Source organism: Mustela lutreola, chromosome 9 (assembly GCF_030435805.1).
Source record: "Mustela lutreola isolate mMusLut2 chromosome 9, mMusLut2.pri, whole genome shotgun sequence".
Taxonomy (NCBI): domain Eukaryota; kingdom Metazoa; phylum Chordata; class Mammalia; order Carnivora; family Mustelidae; genus Mustela; species Mustela lutreola.
The window spans coordinates 120,077,416-120,096,900 of record NC_081298.1 but is presented as its reverse complement, the minus strand read 5'-3'; the positions used below and the strand labels follow the sequence as shown (position 1 = coordinate 120,096,900).

The window sequence follows — 19,485 nt, the reverse complement described above, 5'->3', positions numbered from 1 at the left end:
GAAGACTGGGTGTCACTGTTAAAGTCGCAGGAGACAACCTGATCCTCAGTGTACCCCAGGATGCCCTTGAGGGGGTCCTCTGATGCCTACTTCACCACCTTCTTGATGTCATCATATTTGGCAGCTTTCTCCAGAAGGCAGGTCAGATCCACGACAAACATGCTGGGGGTGGGGACGTGGAAGGCCATGCCAGGGAGTTTCCAGTTCAGCTCAGGATGACCTTGCCTACAGCCTTGGCCGCACAAGTGGAAGCAGGTATGATGTTCTGGGCAGCTCCTCGGCCGTCACGCCACAGCTTCCCAGAGGGGCCATCCATAGTCTTCTGGGTGGCAGTGAAGGCATGGACGGTGGTCATGAGACCCTCCTTGATGCCAAAGTTGTCATGGATGACCTTGGCCAGAGGAGCCAAGCAGTTGGTGGTACAGGAGGCATTGCTGACAGTCTTGAGGGAGTTGTATTTCTCATGGTCCACACCCATCATGAACATGGGGGCATCAGCAGAAGGAGTGGAGATGATGACCCTCTTGGCCCCGCCCTTCAGGTGAAGGTGGTGAAGACCCCAGTGGACTCCACAACATACTTAGCACCAGGATTGCCCCATTTGATGTTGGTGGGATCTTGCTCCTGGAAGATGGAGATGGACTTCCCAATGGTGACAAGCTTCCTGTTCTCAGCCCTGACTGCACCATGGAATTTGTCGTGGGTAGAATCATACTGGAACATGTAGACCATGTACTTGAGATCAATGAAAGGGTCATTGATGGCGACAGCATCCACTTTGCCTGAGTTAAAAGCAGCCCTGGTGACCAGGCGCCTAATACAGCCAAATCTGTTCACTCTGACCTTCACCATCCTGTCTTGGGCACGTGGCTGGCACTGCACCTGAAGATGGGCTGTCTGTCGAACGGGGAAGAGCAAAGAGCCTGAAGTGCTTTCTTGATCAGAAGCAAAGTTGTGTGGAATACCATGAGAGTGCATAAGCCATTCTCTTAGTTCACAGGCAGTAGTTTAATAGAATGGCAGAAGCATTGTAGGTAGAACGAGTAAATGCATATTCAGAACATTTATTTATTATAGTGAATAAAAGTTGATGCCCTATCCATGGCTGAAGGAATCCAATATAATCCTTATAATCAGATAGCAGGCTGTTCCCCCTGGAAAATGGTGTGACATTGGTGGCTCAGCTTTGGTATCTGCTATTGGTAGATGAGGCAGTCAGTAATACTGTAGCCTGGTTAGTCTTGGTGCGGGGATGTTTGTGTTGTTGGACCTGTACATATCTCCGTCTCTGTTCCGTGGTACTTTGCGTACAGGTCTATTGAGCAAAGCATTGGGAGTGGCTATGGAGAGAGGGTAAGTGACATTCATACAATGTGTGTAATTTGCCCATTTCCTTGGAAGCAGATGTCTTTGAATGAGCATTTGTGTACCTCATAAATATTTTCCCAATCTGTTTATTTTGAGAGGTCTGTTCTTAGACCTTTACCCTTGACTGCAGTCCTGTTCTTTCCAAATGCCTGACCATCCAGCCAAAACATTAGCTACTGTCTGTTGATCAGTGAGGATCTTCACTTATGGGCAGTTCTCAATCTCAGACAAAGAGCACAACCTCATATACTGGTCGAAGTTCTGCCCGCTGAGATTTACCTTCACCACTGTCCTAACTGGGGCTCGGATGTTGCAGCCATCTCTTTAGGGTGGTACCAGCCAAATATGCAGAGCCATCTGTGCATCAGAGCCAAGGGTTTTCTTCCACAAGTACCTTGTATGGAGTTCTCTGTGAAGCCATCAGTGTAGAATGAGAAGGAGGGGTTAAAACAAGAGTAGGTATTATAGAAAGCTGGGTTACTTGTTTATTCAGCTTGTCCAAAACTGGCCTGTTGGACTTTCTCAAGAATGATCTCTTGAAACCACTCAATGAAAAGAGACTTGTCTTTTGTTCCTAGTATTATGGTTTGGTATGTCATTTCACATCTAGTTTATGATGGACAGCTCTGATCACACAGGCTTTTTTTTTTTTTTAAAGATTGATTGATTTGAGGGAGAGAGAGAGAGCGCGCTCTCGCACATGTGTGAGCTGGAGTAGGGGCAAAGGGAGAATCTCCCGCAGTCCCCAGTGAGTGCAGAGCACCAGGCGGAACTTGATCTCATGACCCTCAGATCAAGAGCTGAACTGAAATGAAGAGTCAGACACTTAACTGACTGAGCCCCCCAGTTGCCTCTGATCGCACAGATCATGGATTGGTATTAATTTCTGTCAGGGACTGAGAAGCCAGACATTGTTTCTGAAAAGAGCAGTTAAGTTTACAGGGAATGGTGTGGCTTTACCCTAGCATTGTGCCAGTGATTGTCCTAATTCAGCTTGCCAGAGAGGCCTTTCAGGATCTTTACTTGCCATACACACTTCTAGTGTCAGGGAATATGTCAGTGGTAAAATTGAACATCTTGTGTGCAGCCAGGACCTGCTGCAGAGCTTCTTGGTCTGTGCCTGTATTCTTAGATAATTGAGTTAGGGTAGCGCATTGAAATCTGCCGAGAGCGGTTTCAGAATCCAGGTAGGCCCACCAAGCATTATGCCTCTTTTTCACTGTTTGCTTTTGTAAGTTGTAGCAACTTGTCTTTCATGTTGGAGGAAATATTCTGACATGTTCAGACCACTGGACTTCCAGGAGCTTTACAATGGTTGTAGGACTCTGAGTTTTTTGGGCATTATTATCCTCTCTGGCTTGCATATGTCTTGCTAAGGCATGTGAGTTCCTGGCTACTTCTTATCTGGACCTATCAGTGTGACGTTAGAGTGTGTTACAGCATGATGCAGTAGGCCAATGTGGTGGACTACATACGGGAGAGAACATGAGCCACAGTCCCAGGGTAGGACCGAAGATTGATTGTTACTGCCAGATAAAACCAGGCTGCTTTTGGATGGTTCTTAAAAATTAGTATAGAGAAAAGAGGTATTTCAGAGGACTGTAGCTGCCTACCGGATATCAAGGATTTGTTGATTTGCTTTAGTAAAGGTACCCCATCTGGAATAACAGCTGCAGTTAACGTCTCCTGACAGTTTAGAGTCCACAGTTTTTCTCTCAGATTCATTTACATTTTGCATAGGCCAAACAGGCCAGTTAAACAAAGGTGACATAGTCTGAATTCCCCTTTATTTTTCAGGTCTCTTACAATGGTGTTAATCTCAGAAATTTCCTCAGGAATGTGGTATTGCTCTGGTTTAGTCGATTTGTAGAGAATGGAAGTTCGAGGGGCTTCCACTTGGCCTTCCTTCCTTTCATAGTTCTTAGAGAGGACTAGAGAAACATCGTGGAAATTTTCTGGTTGCCTATTTTATATCTCGTCTAGTTACGCTTTTGGGAACTGGACAAATAACTGCAAGATAGATATGGGGCTCCCCAGAGCTCACGGAGATAACTTGGGTCCAAAACGCCATTAACCGTCTGACCATCCTAAGTTCCTACTTGCACTAAAACACCACAGTAATGTTTTACATCAGTTCAGTGCTACTTCATTGTAAAGCCTGAAAGCTCACACTATTTTCTGTTTCCCAGTCGACATGACTAGTGCACATCTGCAGGTACCTTTGTGGAATGTTTGGAGTACGATTTACAGCGTATGCTGGGCGTTACTGCAGTGCCCTTTCTCGAGGGATTTCAGATAAGGAGCTCTGGATCTATGAATGGATTAGTTCTAGGAACAAAATAGGAGGCTTTCATTTTCTTTGTCACTCTTTCTTTCTTTCTAGCAATTCAAGTCCTGTTTCTGTCCAAAAGTTTTTCTAGTTATATGGATAAGTTATAATTTAGTAGGCTGCCTAGAATGTACTAGACAGAGTGGAAACCATAGGTGAGCAAGGAAAGATATAGAAATGAAATTATTTTATAGACTTATTTCTCCAGAAGGATAATACTTAGCATCTATGCTTCCTTTTAAAATAATTTTAATGTTAAGTAATTATAATTAATATTTGTTGAATGCTTACTGTATTAAACATTATACCAGTTCTCACTTGAATTTTCATAAGAACATTGTGTGAGTAGTGGGGGCGCCCGGGTGCCTCAGTGGGTTAAGCCTCTGCCTTCGACTCAGGTCATGGTCTCAGGGTCCCAGGATCGAGCCCCACATCAGGCTCTCTGTTCAGCAGGGAGCCTGCTTCCTTTTCTCTCTCTCTCTCTCTCTCTCTCTGCCTGCTTCTCTGCCCACTTGTGATCTCTGTCAAATAAATAAATAAAATCTTTAAAAAAAATTGTGTGAGTAGGTATTTATTTTTCCTCTCTCTCTTTCTAAAAAAGATCTTATTTATTTATTTTCGTGGAAGAGAAAGCATGACAGTGGGGGAGGGTCAGAGGGAGAAGGAGACTCCCCACTGAGCAGCGAATCCTATGAGGAGATGATGTGGGACTCCATACTGGGTCTCCAGGATCATGACCTGAGCTGAAGTCTGTTACTTAACCAACTAAGCCACCCAGGCACCCCATTTTTCCTCATATTACAAAAGCTGGAGACTGAAATTAGTTTGACCTGGGTCACATAGTTGATGGTGAAGATGATCTTGGAGTCCAAGTCTGTGTGACTACAAGAGCCTTGCTTTTCGTTACTCTGGGTATAGTGACCACAATAAATACATAAGCATCTGCTAAACTGAAGTAAATCCTCATATGCCTATGCATGTGTACGGTAGCACTACACTGTACAAGTACATTCTTATAAACAGAGAGGTTTGAACACCTCGTTTGTGCTTAACATTGTAAATGTGCTGGAGGAATATAAAAAATAATGGGTGAGTTTTGTTATCCTAAATCATTAATGCTTGTGTAAGAAGATGTGTTACCATCAGGTTCTAAGCTGGCTTTTTTAAATTGAAGTTTCATTTTTTTACTGATTGCAAGCTCCTGCTTTGAATAATGAATTAGTGGAGTAACTTGAGCCTGCTGAATCGTTCTTTATTTTATAATGTATAAGTTACAGTTTTGGTTTAAACTGTTGAGTACATTTTCCTTTGCTTACATTCCCAATTTATTTCAGTGGGCCACAGTTACATTTCATCTTCCTCATCATGTGTTGAAGTCCATTGCCAGTGCCATTGTGAATGAACTCAAGAAAATAAATCAAAATGTTGCTGCCTTACCTGTGGCATCCTCAGTGATGGACAGATTGTCTTACCTCTTACCTAGTGCTCGTCCAGAACTTGGAGTGGGGCCAGGCCGTTCTGTGGACAGGTATAAACTTGCTTATAAAGAGATGTTACAGTGAAATTGAATTGATTAGGATTTTGGATTAACCAAGAATAACAAAAATTTAATTATGATTCAAAATGTATTTCATCAAAATATTTTGGAAAACATTCAGATTCTCATACAAAATACTGAAGTGAATTAGTACTTGAATTGCTGTTAAACAATTTCTCTTGGTGCTTGGAAGGTATTTTAAAGGGGTTATAAAACTGTTTTGAAAAATCCAGCTCTGTACTTAGTAAATATTTGAGTCTCCTTAAAAATGTAATTATTCAATAGATAAGAATTATTTTGCTTGATGAAATTTTGTGACCTTTGAGATGAATTTTCATAAATTGAAAAGCTGTGCCAGAACCTATGTATAAGAGCCATATATTATTTCCTACTTACAAAAAGAAGAGAGTTAAATCAGTTAGGGCAATTTTGTATATGTGCTGCCGAAGCGAGCACCAGTTAGGGCAATTTTGAATTAAGATTTTTATGCTGCCTGACCTGGATTTAAACAGCGTATTACAGAAATCATACCTCAACCATTATTTTCTTCAGTAGAGATTTATTGAGGTCTTGCTTTTGTACAAAACTAATTAAAAAGCCAGTAATATGTTCATTTAAAAACTTAAATGATTTCTGTTTGAAATAACATTAGATTCTTTTTTTTTTTTTTTTAAGATTTTATTTATTCATTTTGAGAGAGTGGGTTGTGGGGGAGAGGCAGGGGGTAGACTCCCCGCTAAGCCGGGAGCTCGCCGGCTCAATCCCAGGATCTGGAGATCATAACCTGAGCCTAAGGCAGATGCTTAACCATCTGAGCGACCCAGGCGCCCCATAACATTAGATTCTTACCAAAAGTATTAAGTTTAGAAATGCTATAAGGAAATATTAAATTTAGCAGTTCTGATAAGTTTACTTTGCCTTCCCACGTACCATTTCACATTTTCACTGGATGTAAATTATAACTTCTTACGCTTTTTTTTCATGCTGATATTAGCAAAGCCCCTGCTGAATATATTAACTTCTTTTAAGTGTGGCTCTTATATTAGTTTGCTTAATAGCTTAGCTCTTGGTAAACAGACTTCTGCTTGACTACTTGCCTATTTTTTGTTGTGGAGTGATTCTGTTATTATGTAAATAACTTCTGTTGGTTGTATTAACATTTGAGAATGTAATACTGCATTTTCTGTCTTTTGGGTAAACATAGAAACTATCATTTTTAATATGAATATTTAATCTGAATAATCTAAATAGCTACCAGGTGATATGGGATATGGTAAAATATTCCCTAGAAGATGTCTGGAGAGGGGGGGGAAGTGTACCTGGAATAAGTATTTCTTTTCCTAGAGCTGTGCCTGTCTTGAGATTATAAAGCAGCCCTTCAGAGCTATTTTCTTTGCAAATAGTAGCTGGGTTTCTAAAGAAATCTTTGCAAGCTGTGGTGAATGTCTTATTTTAGGAAATGCATTCACTGGATAGGATATTGTGTTTTTGGAGGTGTTTAAATGTCTCAAAATACTAATTTTGATGTAGTCTGTGGTATTTGTTTCATTAAGAATGAATCTAGGAACTTAGGAGGACATTCATGAACTCAGAGGTCTGTTGGAGGTTTGAGTTAGAGTCTGTTAGATGCTATTGCTCTTTTGTTTGGTAATACAAATAAGTGGGTGGTTTTCTGACACAAATCCTGAAGACATCTATAGCCTGTAAATGATAAGGCTTTTCTAACCCAACAACTTTGTTTTTTTCAAACCAGAACACAACTATGAGTTAAACCTAAGCTTACTAGCAATAGTATAGGAAATTATGTGCTAATTTTGGGAAGAATTTAGAGAAATGTATTTTTCTGGTTTCACTGTGATGACCTTTTCCACTTTGTTTTCCTTTTCTTCTTTCCTGTTATCATTTGCACTTTTGTGTTTGGAAGAGTAACCTTTGCTTACAGTCCTTTCTTTCTTGAAAGCATTTGGACTTATTCTAAGTTTGGTATCATTCTTTGAACTAAGGCTCTAGGTTGAATGCCTGGCTGGCTCGGTTGGTAGAGCATGTCACTCTTCATCTTGGTGTCATGAATTCAAGCCCAGTGTTGGGCACAGAGCTAACTTAAAGTAAATTTAAAAAAAAATTTTTTTAAAGCAACTCTTTAAAAAAATACTTTAGGTTATACGTTTACTCTCAATGAGGTAATATATTTTAATATGAGAACATATATGAAGATTTTCTTTTTTGGTAATTCCGTGGAGAGTACAGCTTTGCTGGAAAAGGATTTCTCTGGAGAAAGAACAGAAAGAAAACTGCTTTCTACTTAAAAAACTAAAAAAAAATTAAAATTCAACTGGAAAACACTTTCTCAACATGATTGAGATAAAACCACTGTTCCTTTGGTTGTGGTTTTATCCATTTATGCAGACTTGGCACATGATAAAAGCATATGACTGTCTTTATGTCTCCAGATTTTGTGGTCTCTGCTTCGTAATTATGCAACATTCATTAATTTAATCTATGCCTGGAAATTATCAGTTGTAGCCTTCAATAGTTTTCTTTTTTCTATAGTGTTTAAGGGAAATTCCTAAAAGCGATCGGTTTTTAGTTTAAAATATACATTTGAACTTAAGTCATTAGACCATTCCCCGATTTTGTTGATAATCCAGTAAAATTTGTCTTCATTGTTAAGTAGGAGTGCCATTATAATTTGATACCTAACTTCAATTACATAAAATATGTTTACTGTAGATCGCTGATGTATAGTGAAGCCAACAGACGGGAGACGTTTACCTCATGGCCTCATGTAGGCTATCGATGGGCACAGCCAGATCCCATGGCTCAAGCTGGATTTTATCATCAGGTAAAAAAGACTCAAAAAACATATTTTTTCAGTATGTTTTTGTAGTCTTCAGTAAAATCATTACCATTTAATACTTTCTCAAAAAACTTGCTTTATGCAACCTCACTGTGTGCTTGTGTGTATGCATTTGTGTGAGTTTTGTTTTATTCTTGTACCTTTGCATAAAGAGAAAAAAAAGTTTGTTACAGGTAACTAACAACTGAGTTAATGCTTCATAACTATTCTCTTTCAGAAGCCAGGCAATATTCTTCAGATTTGCTTTTTGGAAAGTGTTCTCATTGGATGTGTGTTTATTTTCACTTCTTGATTTCTGCATTCATAACAGAGTAGTAGATACTGAGGATAATGCAACAAAAGTAACACTGCAGTTACTCCTGAAACTCTAATTTTGGTCGGACTCTAATTTTGGTTGGGATATAAATTACCCACATACTTCTGTGTGGGTATTGCAGGTGGTACAGTGCAGTCTGAATATATATGTTGAAGAACCGATTAAGAAATTGCACAGAAAGGGGAATGATTAGTCAAGGAAAAGAGATTTATGTAGGAAAAGAGGAGAGTGTACAGTATAGGGATTCGTGTGACAAAAAGATGAGAGTGGGACATTAAGAGAGAGGTTCACTGAGCTAAAGTAGAGGAAAGTTAAGAAAATTGACTTCAGATGGGGATTATGTATTAAAGGGAGGCTTAAACTGGGTGGGGTAGAATGGCTTACCACTGCTAAAGAATCTAAGCAATTTAATACTTACATGTCAGTTTAAGCGTGCTTACTTAATTTTAGAATTCAACTAAACTTTGAAATATATTGAAGTAGCTATTGTAAAGAATCTGAAGAGTGATTATTCCTTAGTTGTCTTGAAGTATTTGGAATATCTTAAATAAATTAAATCAGAAATTCATACATATTTGACTTTTGTTCATGGTCTGTCAGATTTACATTTAAAGATATATTAGTTTGCGGGTGCCTGGGTGGCTCAGTGGGCTCTGCCTTCAACTCAGGTCATGATCTCAGGGTCCTGGGATCAAGCCCTGCATCGGGCTCTCTGCTCAGCAGGGAGGCCCCCCCCCCCCCCCGCCTCTTTGCTTACTCTTGATCTTTGTTAAATAAATAAATAAAATCTTTAAAAAAGAAAATAAAAATATATCAGTTTGGAGGCTGGCTAATCCTAGAATTACTGAAATTATTTTTGTAACTTGAAGTTTGAATATGGACCGTTTTTCCTGATAATTTGTCTTTATTGTTGTTTGGTGTCATTTCCTGAAACAGTCTCTATGAAGTGATGCATTGGTATTTTTTCTGTTGAATTTTTGTTCATTGTATTTCCATCCTTGCAAAGAGATCAAGTCAAAGATTTTCTAGAATCTTCTGCCTGTGTTAGGGATTGATTCTTTTTTTTCAACTTAATTAAAAAAATTTTTTTTTAAATTTTATTTGACAGGCAGAGATCACAAGTAGGCAGAGAGGCAGGTAGAGAGAGAGAGGGAAGCAGGCTTCCTGCTGAGCAGAGAGCCCCATGCGGGGCTCGATCCCAGGACCCTGGGATCATGACCTGAGCCGAAGGCAGAGACTTTAACCCACTGAGCCACCCAGGTACCCCAGGATTGATTATTCTTAATTTAAAAAAATGTAAATGAATTTACATCTATATGAATAGTAGGTGCTAAGTCGAGTGAGTCCTCAAAAATAGTAATGTTTGTCATCAGAACTGTATTTTAGTTCAGATTTTTTTTTTAAAGATTTTATTTATTTATTTATTTGACAGATAGAGATCACAAGTAGGCAGAGAGGCAGGCAGAGAGAGAGGAGGAAGCAGGCTCCCTGCTAAGCAGAGAGCCCGATGCAGGGCTCGATCCCAGGACCCTGAGATCATGACCTGAGCCGAAGGCAGCGGCCCAACCCACTGAGCCACCCAGGCGCCCCTATTTTAGTTCAGATTTTGATGTATTATTTTATATATATGACATTTTGTCTTGTGTAACTAAAGAATACATGAATTAGGTTCACTTTGCTTTTCCTTTTTATTTTGCCTTTCATGTGCAGTTGTATGAGATTCAGTTTTTAATAATGAAATACATTAGACTCTATTTCAACCATTTCAGTAACACATTTAGAAGATACTAAGATTAGAGACTGAGTATGTGTGTGCCTCCATGTTTTAGTGCTCATTTATTGATAAAACACACTTTTTTTAAGTAAAGCAGTAAATTTTTAAAACAATTGGGCATTCACTATATTTTTGGAATCAGTGTATAGGCTAATTGTCTTTTCCTCAGTGTGCTTTTTTACCCAAGATTATGAACATTTTTAGAAGTTTTTATTAAAAGGATATTTTACTATTAACCATAACTGTCTTCATCATGAATTTGCAGCCTGCCTCATCTGGAGACGACAGAGCCATGTGCTTTACTTGCAGTGTGTGTCTTGTTTGCTGGGAGCCTACTGATGAACCTTGGTGAGTGTTGCTTTTTCTGGACATAATAGGCTAAATTCATCCTATAAGTAAGCTTCTGAATTTTCCGTTTTTCATCTAGATAGAATGATATTCTTGCCTTCTTCCATCTGTATTTTTGCTCTTGTCGTAAGAGAATGAGATAACCCTGTCTTTGCTCTGTCCCATCACTTGGTGTAGAGTAGCCAAGGTCTTTGACTTCCTAAAATCCACATGGGAGAAGTGCCATAGAATAGAATTAGGCCACGAACCAGAAGGTTCTGATAAGTAAGTTGATACAGCATGGTTAACTTCAGCAGTGTGATCTTGGTCAGTTGCTGGCAGCCTGTCAGTAGGGAATCCATGAGCAGGGCCTTATGAGTTACATTTTTAACTTTGAAGTAATTTTCGGGAGTTGGTGGTGATTTTGAATTCTAATAGGTGAACGTTTAGAACTTGGTTAACATTAGAGATCATGTATTGAAACCTAATTTTTAAAAAAATAACTGAGGCCTTATTAATAGAAATAGAAATAGTAATAATAAGAGCAAATATTTATATAATGCTATGTACCAGGTGTCATCCTAAGCACTTTATATATTTTTGACTTGTTTAATTCTCATATTTTAGGTATTACTATCTTCATTTTATAGGAGGGATAGAAATTATCCCATTCTAAATAAGGAAAACAAAATTTGCCAAAGGGCATATGGCTGATTAGTGATGGAGCCAGGATTTGTAGTAAAATTAGTTTGAGGTTTCTGAATGTTAATCAGCTGATATGTATGGAGTGAACTAGCTAAAGCCTGTCGGAGTGTACATATAGATTCCAGCTTGCAGTAGGGTTTACTGTATGAAAAATGGAAGTTGCATCTATCTGTGGACTAAGAGTTGAACATGTGCAGTTTTCAGTGTAGGTTAAGGTTCTGTTTGGAACTCAATCTTTTCCCCTAGAAACTATTTATATATATAGAAACCATTTTAACATGTATTTTGTAGTTTCTCGGACTGATCCTCAGTTATTTCACCCAGCCCTGAAGAGTTTTACCAGGACATTATAGAATGTAACTTTATTCATAAATATTTTGGGGGGATGAAATTGACTCAAATATTCAGCTTGTGCTGTCAAACCTGTTTTTTCTTTTAAAAGATTTTATTTATTTATTTGGCAGATCACAAGTAGGCAGAGAGGCAGGCAGAGAGAGAGGGGGAAGCAGGCTCCCTGCTGAGCAGAGATCCTGATGTGGGGCTCAGTCCCAGGACCCTGGGACCATGGCCTGAGCCAAAGGCAGAGACTTTAACCCACTGAGCCACCCAGGCGCCCCAAAACCGGTCTTTTTTGACATGGTAGGGAGTCAAGGATTCTATCACTTCTTGCCCCACGATTCAGGATTCCTCAAATTTAAGCAATTGGTAGCATCTCTGAGGGCTTGAGAATATCGTTGTAAATGGATAGGAGGGAACAGGATTGAAGAGAGTTGGGAAGCTGAGCCTAGGTACCTTGTGAATCTGTACAGGGCGGGGGACCGAGCACTTGCAGGTAGACAATGGGACTCTCATATTTTGATGGCAGGAGTTGATAGAGCTAGTTGGAGGGAGATTGAAGTTTTTAAAAAATAAAATGAGCATGTCCTATTATCTGGCAATTCCTCTTCTACTTATTTACCTGAGAGAATTAATTCTTCTTATATGCAAGGAGGAATAAAGTAGATGGTTAACTGCAGTGAAAAACTGGAATCATCTTAAATGTTTGTCAGGATGGAATAGTCAAATAAAGGGTGGCATGCGCATATAATCTATTATCCAACAATGAAGAAAATCAGTAGTTTGCTATTATTCACCATCAATAACTTTGAGTTATGTTATTGTGCCAGGAAGTTTGTTGTAGGATGATTCATACAGTAGTACTTTCATTTAAAATGAAAAATTTTATGTACATGTATATGAAAACTTACAAAAATATTTTAGAAGTATACCACTTAAATTCATAAAAGTGGTTATTGGAGGTGGCAAAATAGATTACTAGAACAGGATATTATAATTGAGTGCATTTAGCTTTATTTTATATAGTTATATGTCACTCGTGTAAATAATATTTTAATTAAAAAGTTAAAACTCAGGGAAGAAAAAAGGGTGGAAAGAGGAAAATACCCTAGGATTTAGTTGGGAGGGAATCTAGTCAAAATATGTGCTTGGGGATGTCCTGTAAAAACAATTATTTAAGACATTTGCATATTGCAAGATTGTCCAGAGCTTACATTTAGATACAGGTAAATTGTAGGTACCTTGTAAAAAGAAACATACATGCCCTAAGAAATAGCATATTTTGTAAGTATAGTTGTCCCTTCTTTGCCATGGAAATTCTTTTTTTGGTAGCAGCATTCTGACATTTCAGATAATGCCTTGTAATTACAGCTAGTGAGAGTTAAAAAAAAAAAACCAAAAAAAAAAAAAAAAAAAAAAAAACCAAACAATAACCAGAAAGAAAGTAGTCACAAAGTTGGAGGCATAATTTTTAAGTGTTAGAGTTGATCCTGCTTTCAATATTTGAGATTTTTAGAGTCGTTATACCAGTCTTGAGAATTCCTAGTGTTGTATTTCTATTGAACATGTTAGGATTTTCTAGGTAAACAAATTTAACATTTCCTTTTGCTCATTAAGCATTTATGTGAAAGAAATAATGTATAGTCAATGAATATTATCTTTCTGTGTTTCTTTGGAAAGATAGTTTGCTTTGAAATTATTTATCTGGTCTCATCCCCTAGTGCTTATATAAGATGTATTTCTTGTTCTTAGTATAGGTCATTTTATCCATACTCTGTAGATCTTTTTGCTTTCAGATCTTTACTAAAAAGTTCTTTGTGATGTGACATTTATTGAGTTTTTACTATATGTCATTTACAGTTGTGGCTGCTGATAGATATAGATAGGCATATAATTATATGTAATTTTAAAAATAGCTATATAGAGGTATCTTTGACATGTAAAAATTGTATATATTTAAGATGTACAACTTGATGTTTTGGTATATATAAAAGACTGCCACAATCAAGCTAATGAATATATCCATCACCTCTACACAGTTACCATTTTTTGTGTGTACCTGTGTTGATCTAATTTAGGATACATCCTCTTCTCAAATTTCAGGTATATAGTAGAATATTGTTACCTTTTGTCACCATGCTGTACCTTTATGGAGAACTTGAAATTGAAATGTGTGAGAAAATATCAGACTTGACACAATTTTAATCAATACGTGAATATAGTATAAATTATACTATAACATTCTGTTTCGTCAGAGACTGATTTTATGTGTAATCCATTAAAGGGAGTAAAATCTGCTGCTACAGTAAGTGGTTGGATATATTAGAGTGATCTTGATAAGATTGAATAGTGTGGCATTTGAGTCTTTTTTTTTTTTTTTTTGAGTCTTTTTAATAAAGCATATTTCAGTTGTTTTATTAAAAAAGAAAAGATGATCTGGAGTTCTGCTTTAAGCCACAGACTTGACAGCTTTGTTGTTCACTAAACTTTTCCTTCCTTCATCTATGTAAAGGTCTGAACATGAGAGACACTCTCCAAACTGCCCGTTTGTGAAAGGTGAGCATACACAGAATGTGCCGTTGTCCGTCACTCTCGCAACAAGTCCTGCGCAGTTTCCCTGTACGGATGGAACTGACAGAATAGCTTGCTTTGGCTCGGGGAGCTGCCCTCATTTTCTAGCTGCTGCAACAAAACGCGGAAAGATCTGCATATGGGATGTTTCCAAACTTATGAAGGTATGTTTCAATTATGAAGTAACAGATTAGTCATTGAGGAAAAAATCAGTCTTAAACTTAGGCTTGTCATTCATTTAGGTGCACTTGAAGTTTGAAATTAATGCATATGACCCAGCAATTGTACAACAGCTTATTCTGTCGGGAGAACCAAGCTCGGCAGTTGAATCAAGGAGACCAACGTTGGCGTGGTTGGAAGACTCCTCTAGCTGCTCAGACATACCAAAATTGGAAGGAGATAGGTATGTGAATTTTTTTAGTGGCATTTATAAAAGTTAGTGTTTTCCTGAATTTTATATTCTCTTAATTCTAATTAAGGGGGCAGAAAAAATTATTAGTTCAAGAGAGTAGAGAACAAACTTTTAGTTATAAAATCTGGAAGAACTGTCTGATTCTTGACAAAAATTTTCATTCAAAAATGCCATTGTCTGTAAAATGTACTTTATTTTCTGTCTCAGTCTATGCCAAATGGAAACAGTTGCTGCACTAAAGAATAAAGTCTAAGCAATGAAACAAAATCCTTGGATTAAACTTATTTTACCTTCCAAATCTTTTCCTATGGCAGTTGAACCAAATGATTTTGGTTTCCACTTGTTTTCATTAGCACCTCAAATTGTAGAAGTGCTAATGAATAGTGAAATAACCTGTGGCTAGGCAAGATGATCTGATTATTTAAATCAATTTATCAGTAGTAAAGCATGAGTTGAGGCATGATCATTATTGCTGTACAGACATTTTGGTAAAATTGTTGTGTGTTGGATTCTCTTCCATTCAGCTTTTCTGACAGTCTTGATTTCTGTAGCTGTATTTGATCTCTGTGGTGGCTGGAGAGTCAAAGTATTATTTTTCTTTACCCACTCATCTCCCAAGACACTACAGTTGTTAACTCTAAACTGGGCTAGGATTATAGGAGCAACATATGCAGTATTCTCAAGCAGACAGAATGAAGGGTTCCAAAAACCACTCAACTTGTCTTAAGCAGTAGAAGCCACTCCCTTTTAAGATTCTGAAGGTAGCAGTGTGAAATGGAGCCTATAACTGTGATCAGATGTCCTGATGCTGAGGTGATCTGTCATTTCACTTGCAGGGGCTTCTTATGTTAATAATGTGCAATAGACGTTAGACCACAATCAGTGATTTAACAATATTTTACTTCACAGTCCGTTTGGTGACATGTACTTTCGTTAAGAACTAATGTAAAACTTTATTAGTGCAAATTGTTTCATTAATGAAATTAATGGAAAATTCACAGTATATTAGTTGGGAAGGTTACCTCTGTCTAGTCTTTCTTGGTAACGATACATATAAATTATGGGTAGGTAAATATAAATTATTGGTAGGTAAATGTGGCTGAGCTCTGAAACAGACTGAATTAAAGCTTCATGACTATTCTCAGTTATTATAAATCCTATGAATAAATCCCCAGCTTGATGGAAAAGCAGGTGGTCTGTTTCTGAGTTTTGACCACATTTGTCTATAGGACTAGAAAGTAAGTGTGCTTGAGCTCTGTGATTTTCTTAGAAGTTAGTGGAAAATTAATAGGAGATAATGAAATTGGTATGTGCTTCTGAACACTTACTTATTTTTTTGAAGATTTACTTACTTATTTTAGAAAGAGAGCACAAATGGGAGAGGGAGAAGTAGAGAGAATTGGAAGTGGACTGTGTGCTGGGTGCGGAGCCCACCCTGAGATCACAACCTGAGCCGAAACCAAGAGTTGGTGCTTCACAGACTGCTCCATCCAGGGGCCCCTGAACACTGTTTTTAAATAGAACGTTTGTCTTGGAGTTTTGTAATTAAGATTACACACATACGTGCACACACACACACACACACACACTTGGGTAAAATGTACATTTTCAGTAAACACCCAGTATCTCAGGTGGACAGGCACTATGTTGGGGTAATGTGCTGGAGTTGAGATATAGATCTCTGTGTGCTTCTAAGAGGTAGTCTTTCTAGGGTAGAAGGACGCTTTTCTTCTGAGAAAGTGAAGTGATTCATACAGATAGAGTACTCTTAGGTTGGGGTGCTAGGAGGAAGCTGTAGAGGTGGAACTTCCTCTCTAAACTGAGTCTCCTTTTCTGGCTTTCCATTCCCCCAAAGGTAGCAGGATTTCCATTGCATTGGTATCAAATATACAGAACCAGACTAATACTGATTTTGTGGCACAATATACAGTGTATTTATTTTAAAATATACTGTGTGAGTTTCATTAGCTCAAAGAATAATATGTTAATTGAACAAGTTAAAACTTAGCCAAGAAGCTTAATTAGCAGTATAGTTTGCTTTTGGATTGTTTTTGACCATTTCTACTGGAAAGGCAACAATTGTCTTTGTTCTGAATTTATTCAGGGAAGAATATTTGGGAAGGAAGATTATTTATTTGAGAACATGTTTAAATTAAATGAATTAACATTTTTGTCTCATTTTGTATGTTATATTTTTTAAATTGGTAAAAATTTCATGCATTTAACTTTGAAGTTGTGTATATAGTATTGATATATCAAAGCTGAGGTATCCATGTGATACTAGTATCTTCAGTTTTCAAAAATAGATAATCATAACTGTTTAAAACTTAGTCATATGTCTTATTTATTTTGCATGTTTGTTACTCTGCAAAAGGTTTTGCACATGTAAAAGGCTTTAATGAATCCAGTTCAACCATTTTACTCATGATTTTATTATGTAATGGTATGAGAATTTTCCTATCACATAATATTTTAAAGAAAAGATTATATTTTAAAAAACTTTAGAGTTTTTTTGTTTTGTTTTGTTTTGTTTTGCCAGTTAAAGATGATTATCTGGCAAGGCTTTGTAACATTATTTGTAATTTCATAGCAAGACACCTTGAATACCTTCTTAAAATATACAACTACTTAGGGCACCTGGGTGGCTCAGTCAGTTAAGTATCCAACTCTTGATCTCAGCTCAGGTTTTGATCTCAGGGTCATGAGTTCAAGCCCTGTGTTGGGCTCTACATTTGGGTGTGTGTGATGCCTACTTAAATAAATAAATAAAAATAAAATAAATAAAAAATAAAGCAAAACATACAACTACTTTATTTCACCTTTTTTCCTGATAGCTGTATAATACTTGGTTGTCTTTTTTTTAAATGTGAAAACCCTTCCATACTTGAAAACTATTGTGTCTTAGTTTAGAGTTCTTTATTTTGGATAATTCACAATGATTATATTTCCTCTGAGGTTTATTTTTCCAATTTATTTATTTTTCCTTATTAATTCTCTGAAATCAGCCAATTAGTATTTAAATAGCTTAAGGCTAATTAACAGCTGATCTTGAACTTTTACACATTTTTTTGTTATTTAAATTATAGCACAGAATTGTCTTATGGACAGTTACTTCCACTTGAAAAATTTAAAACATAGAAATTGTCAGAAGCGTCTAACTGAGCCCTGTCCCTTTCCCTGCCCCTTATTTCAAACTTTTTAAAAAAAGATTTTATTTATTTATTTGACAGAGATCACAAGTAGGCAGAGAGGCAGGCAGAAAGAGAGAGGGGGAAGCAAGCTCCCCGCTGAGCAGAGAGCCCTATATGGGGCTCAATCCCAGCGCCCTGAGACCATGACCTGAGCCGAAGACAGAGGCTTTAACCCACTGAGTCACCCAGGTGCCCCCAAACTTTTTTTTTTAATAGAGATTACTAACTTGTATTTCATTTAAAATTACTGTAGTGCTTGGTTATTTCAGTTGTAAGTGAAATATATTGTTTCAAAGAGAGAGAGTTAATATTTTCTTTCCTTCAAAGTGCTACTTTTAATTTTTTTAATTTGAGATCATCAGAATTTTAGAACTGCCATAGAAGTGCTGTTTGTTAGAGTACAGACAGTCTCATACTGTACTAGAGCGATCTTTTATTAAATTATTTTCTTGTTTGCTGACAGATGAGAGTAAGGATAAAGATGGATGCAAAGAGGCAGGCTGGCAATGTCTTAACTATCCGAGTAGAGAGTAAATAAGGGACCTCCTCTCTTCTTAAACCCTAACTACTGAGCTATATTAGTTTCCCTGCTTGTTTAGGGAGTTGTTATTACCCCTTCCAAAACAAGGAAAGCAAACACAAAATAAAAAAGAAATGCATGTGGGTGTCTGTGTATGTGTTGTGTGAGAAAGAGTACGTGAACATAAACACACACTTATGTAGCTCTTTTATTTGGTTTTAGGACAACTTTCCAGAATTCAGTAATTCAATAATTATTAAAACTTTACTACCTGAAGCTTGTACTTGATTTTATTAGCTGCCTCACTCTTTTATCTGTTTATTTAACCGACTATTCCCAGTCATACCTTAACAGTCTTCAAATCCCTACAAATTTTATTACAGATTCTTAGAAGTTTCCACATTCTGTTGCACTTATTTCATGATTCTTATTTATTTATTTATTTATTATTTCATGATTTTAAGGTAATCCAGTACCAGCATTGTTAATCAGTTATGATCTCAGACTACTTACATATCATTTAAGTGAGTTTTAATAGTTTTGTATGATACTTACATTTGGGATGCAGAGCATTGGTTGTTGCAACTTTGTTCTTTGTCTCATAATATGTTTACCTTTTTTTGAAATTCAAATTATTTTTTACTTTGTCTTTAAGTGATGATTTACTGGAGGATTCAGACAGTGAAGAGCATTCCAGATCAGATTCTGTGACAGGTATGTTAAAAATGTCAGATTATCTATTGTTTAAATCCTTGCATTTATATAGTCATAGGAAGAGCTAAATATTACTTAATTCTAAATTTCTTAGTTAATGCAGACTCTACATTTTCATTGATATGCACTCATTGAGAAAACTCAAATGTTAAACTTTAGAGATCCTGAATTAGTATACGTAGAGTCCCATACTTAAATTTTAAATGGTACGTATTTGAGCCAAACAAGTTAAAATGACAGTTTTACTAAATTTTTGTCACAGATGTCAAGGAATAGACATTAAGCTCTTTAGAATGTGTTATTTTATTTGCATGATTTATTGTGTTGTTAAATAAAAGTAATATTGAAATTAAGGTTCTTGGGCGCCTGGGTGGCTCAGTGGGTTAAGCCGCTGCCTTCGGCTCAGGTCATGATCTCAGGGTCCTGGGATCGAGGCCCGCATCGGGCTCTCTGCTCAGCAGGGAGCCTGCTTCCTCCTCTCTCTCTCTCCGCCTGCCTCTCTGCCTACTTGTGATCTCTGTCTGTCAA

At 37.2% G+C, this 19,485-nt stretch overlaps 1 protein-coding gene and 1 pseudogene across 10 annotated transcripts in view; one reads left to right on the top strand and one right to left on the bottom strand.

Moving 5' to 3' along the window:
- BIRC6 (baculoviral IAP repeat containing 6) overlaps nt 1-19,485 on the top strand; it is a 226,673-nt gene that overhangs the window by 35,609 nt on the left and 171,579 nt on the right. For all 10 annotated transcript variants that reach the window (XR_009357395.1, XM_059188672.1, XM_059188669.1 and 7 more), the window contains exons 4-9: nt 5,032-5,225; nt 7,965-8,076; nt 10,447-10,529; nt 14,062-14,284; nt 14,363-14,523; nt 18,899-18,957. Coding sequence is in view for 9 of the 10 variants with exons in the window: in XM_059188672.1 (XP_059044655.1) it covers nt 5,032-5,225; nt 7,965-8,076; nt 10,447-10,529; nt 14,062-14,284; nt 14,363-14,523; nt 18,899-18,957 (832 nt within the window). In the remaining variant the exon portion in view is untranslated. The remainder of the gene's footprint in view (nt 1-5,031; nt 5,226-7,964; nt 8,077-10,446; nt 10,530-14,061; nt 14,285-14,362; nt 14,524-18,898; nt 18,958-19,485) is intronic.
- LOC131840551 (glyceraldehyde-3-phosphate dehydrogenase-like) lies at nt 87-852 on the bottom strand (annotated as a pseudogene).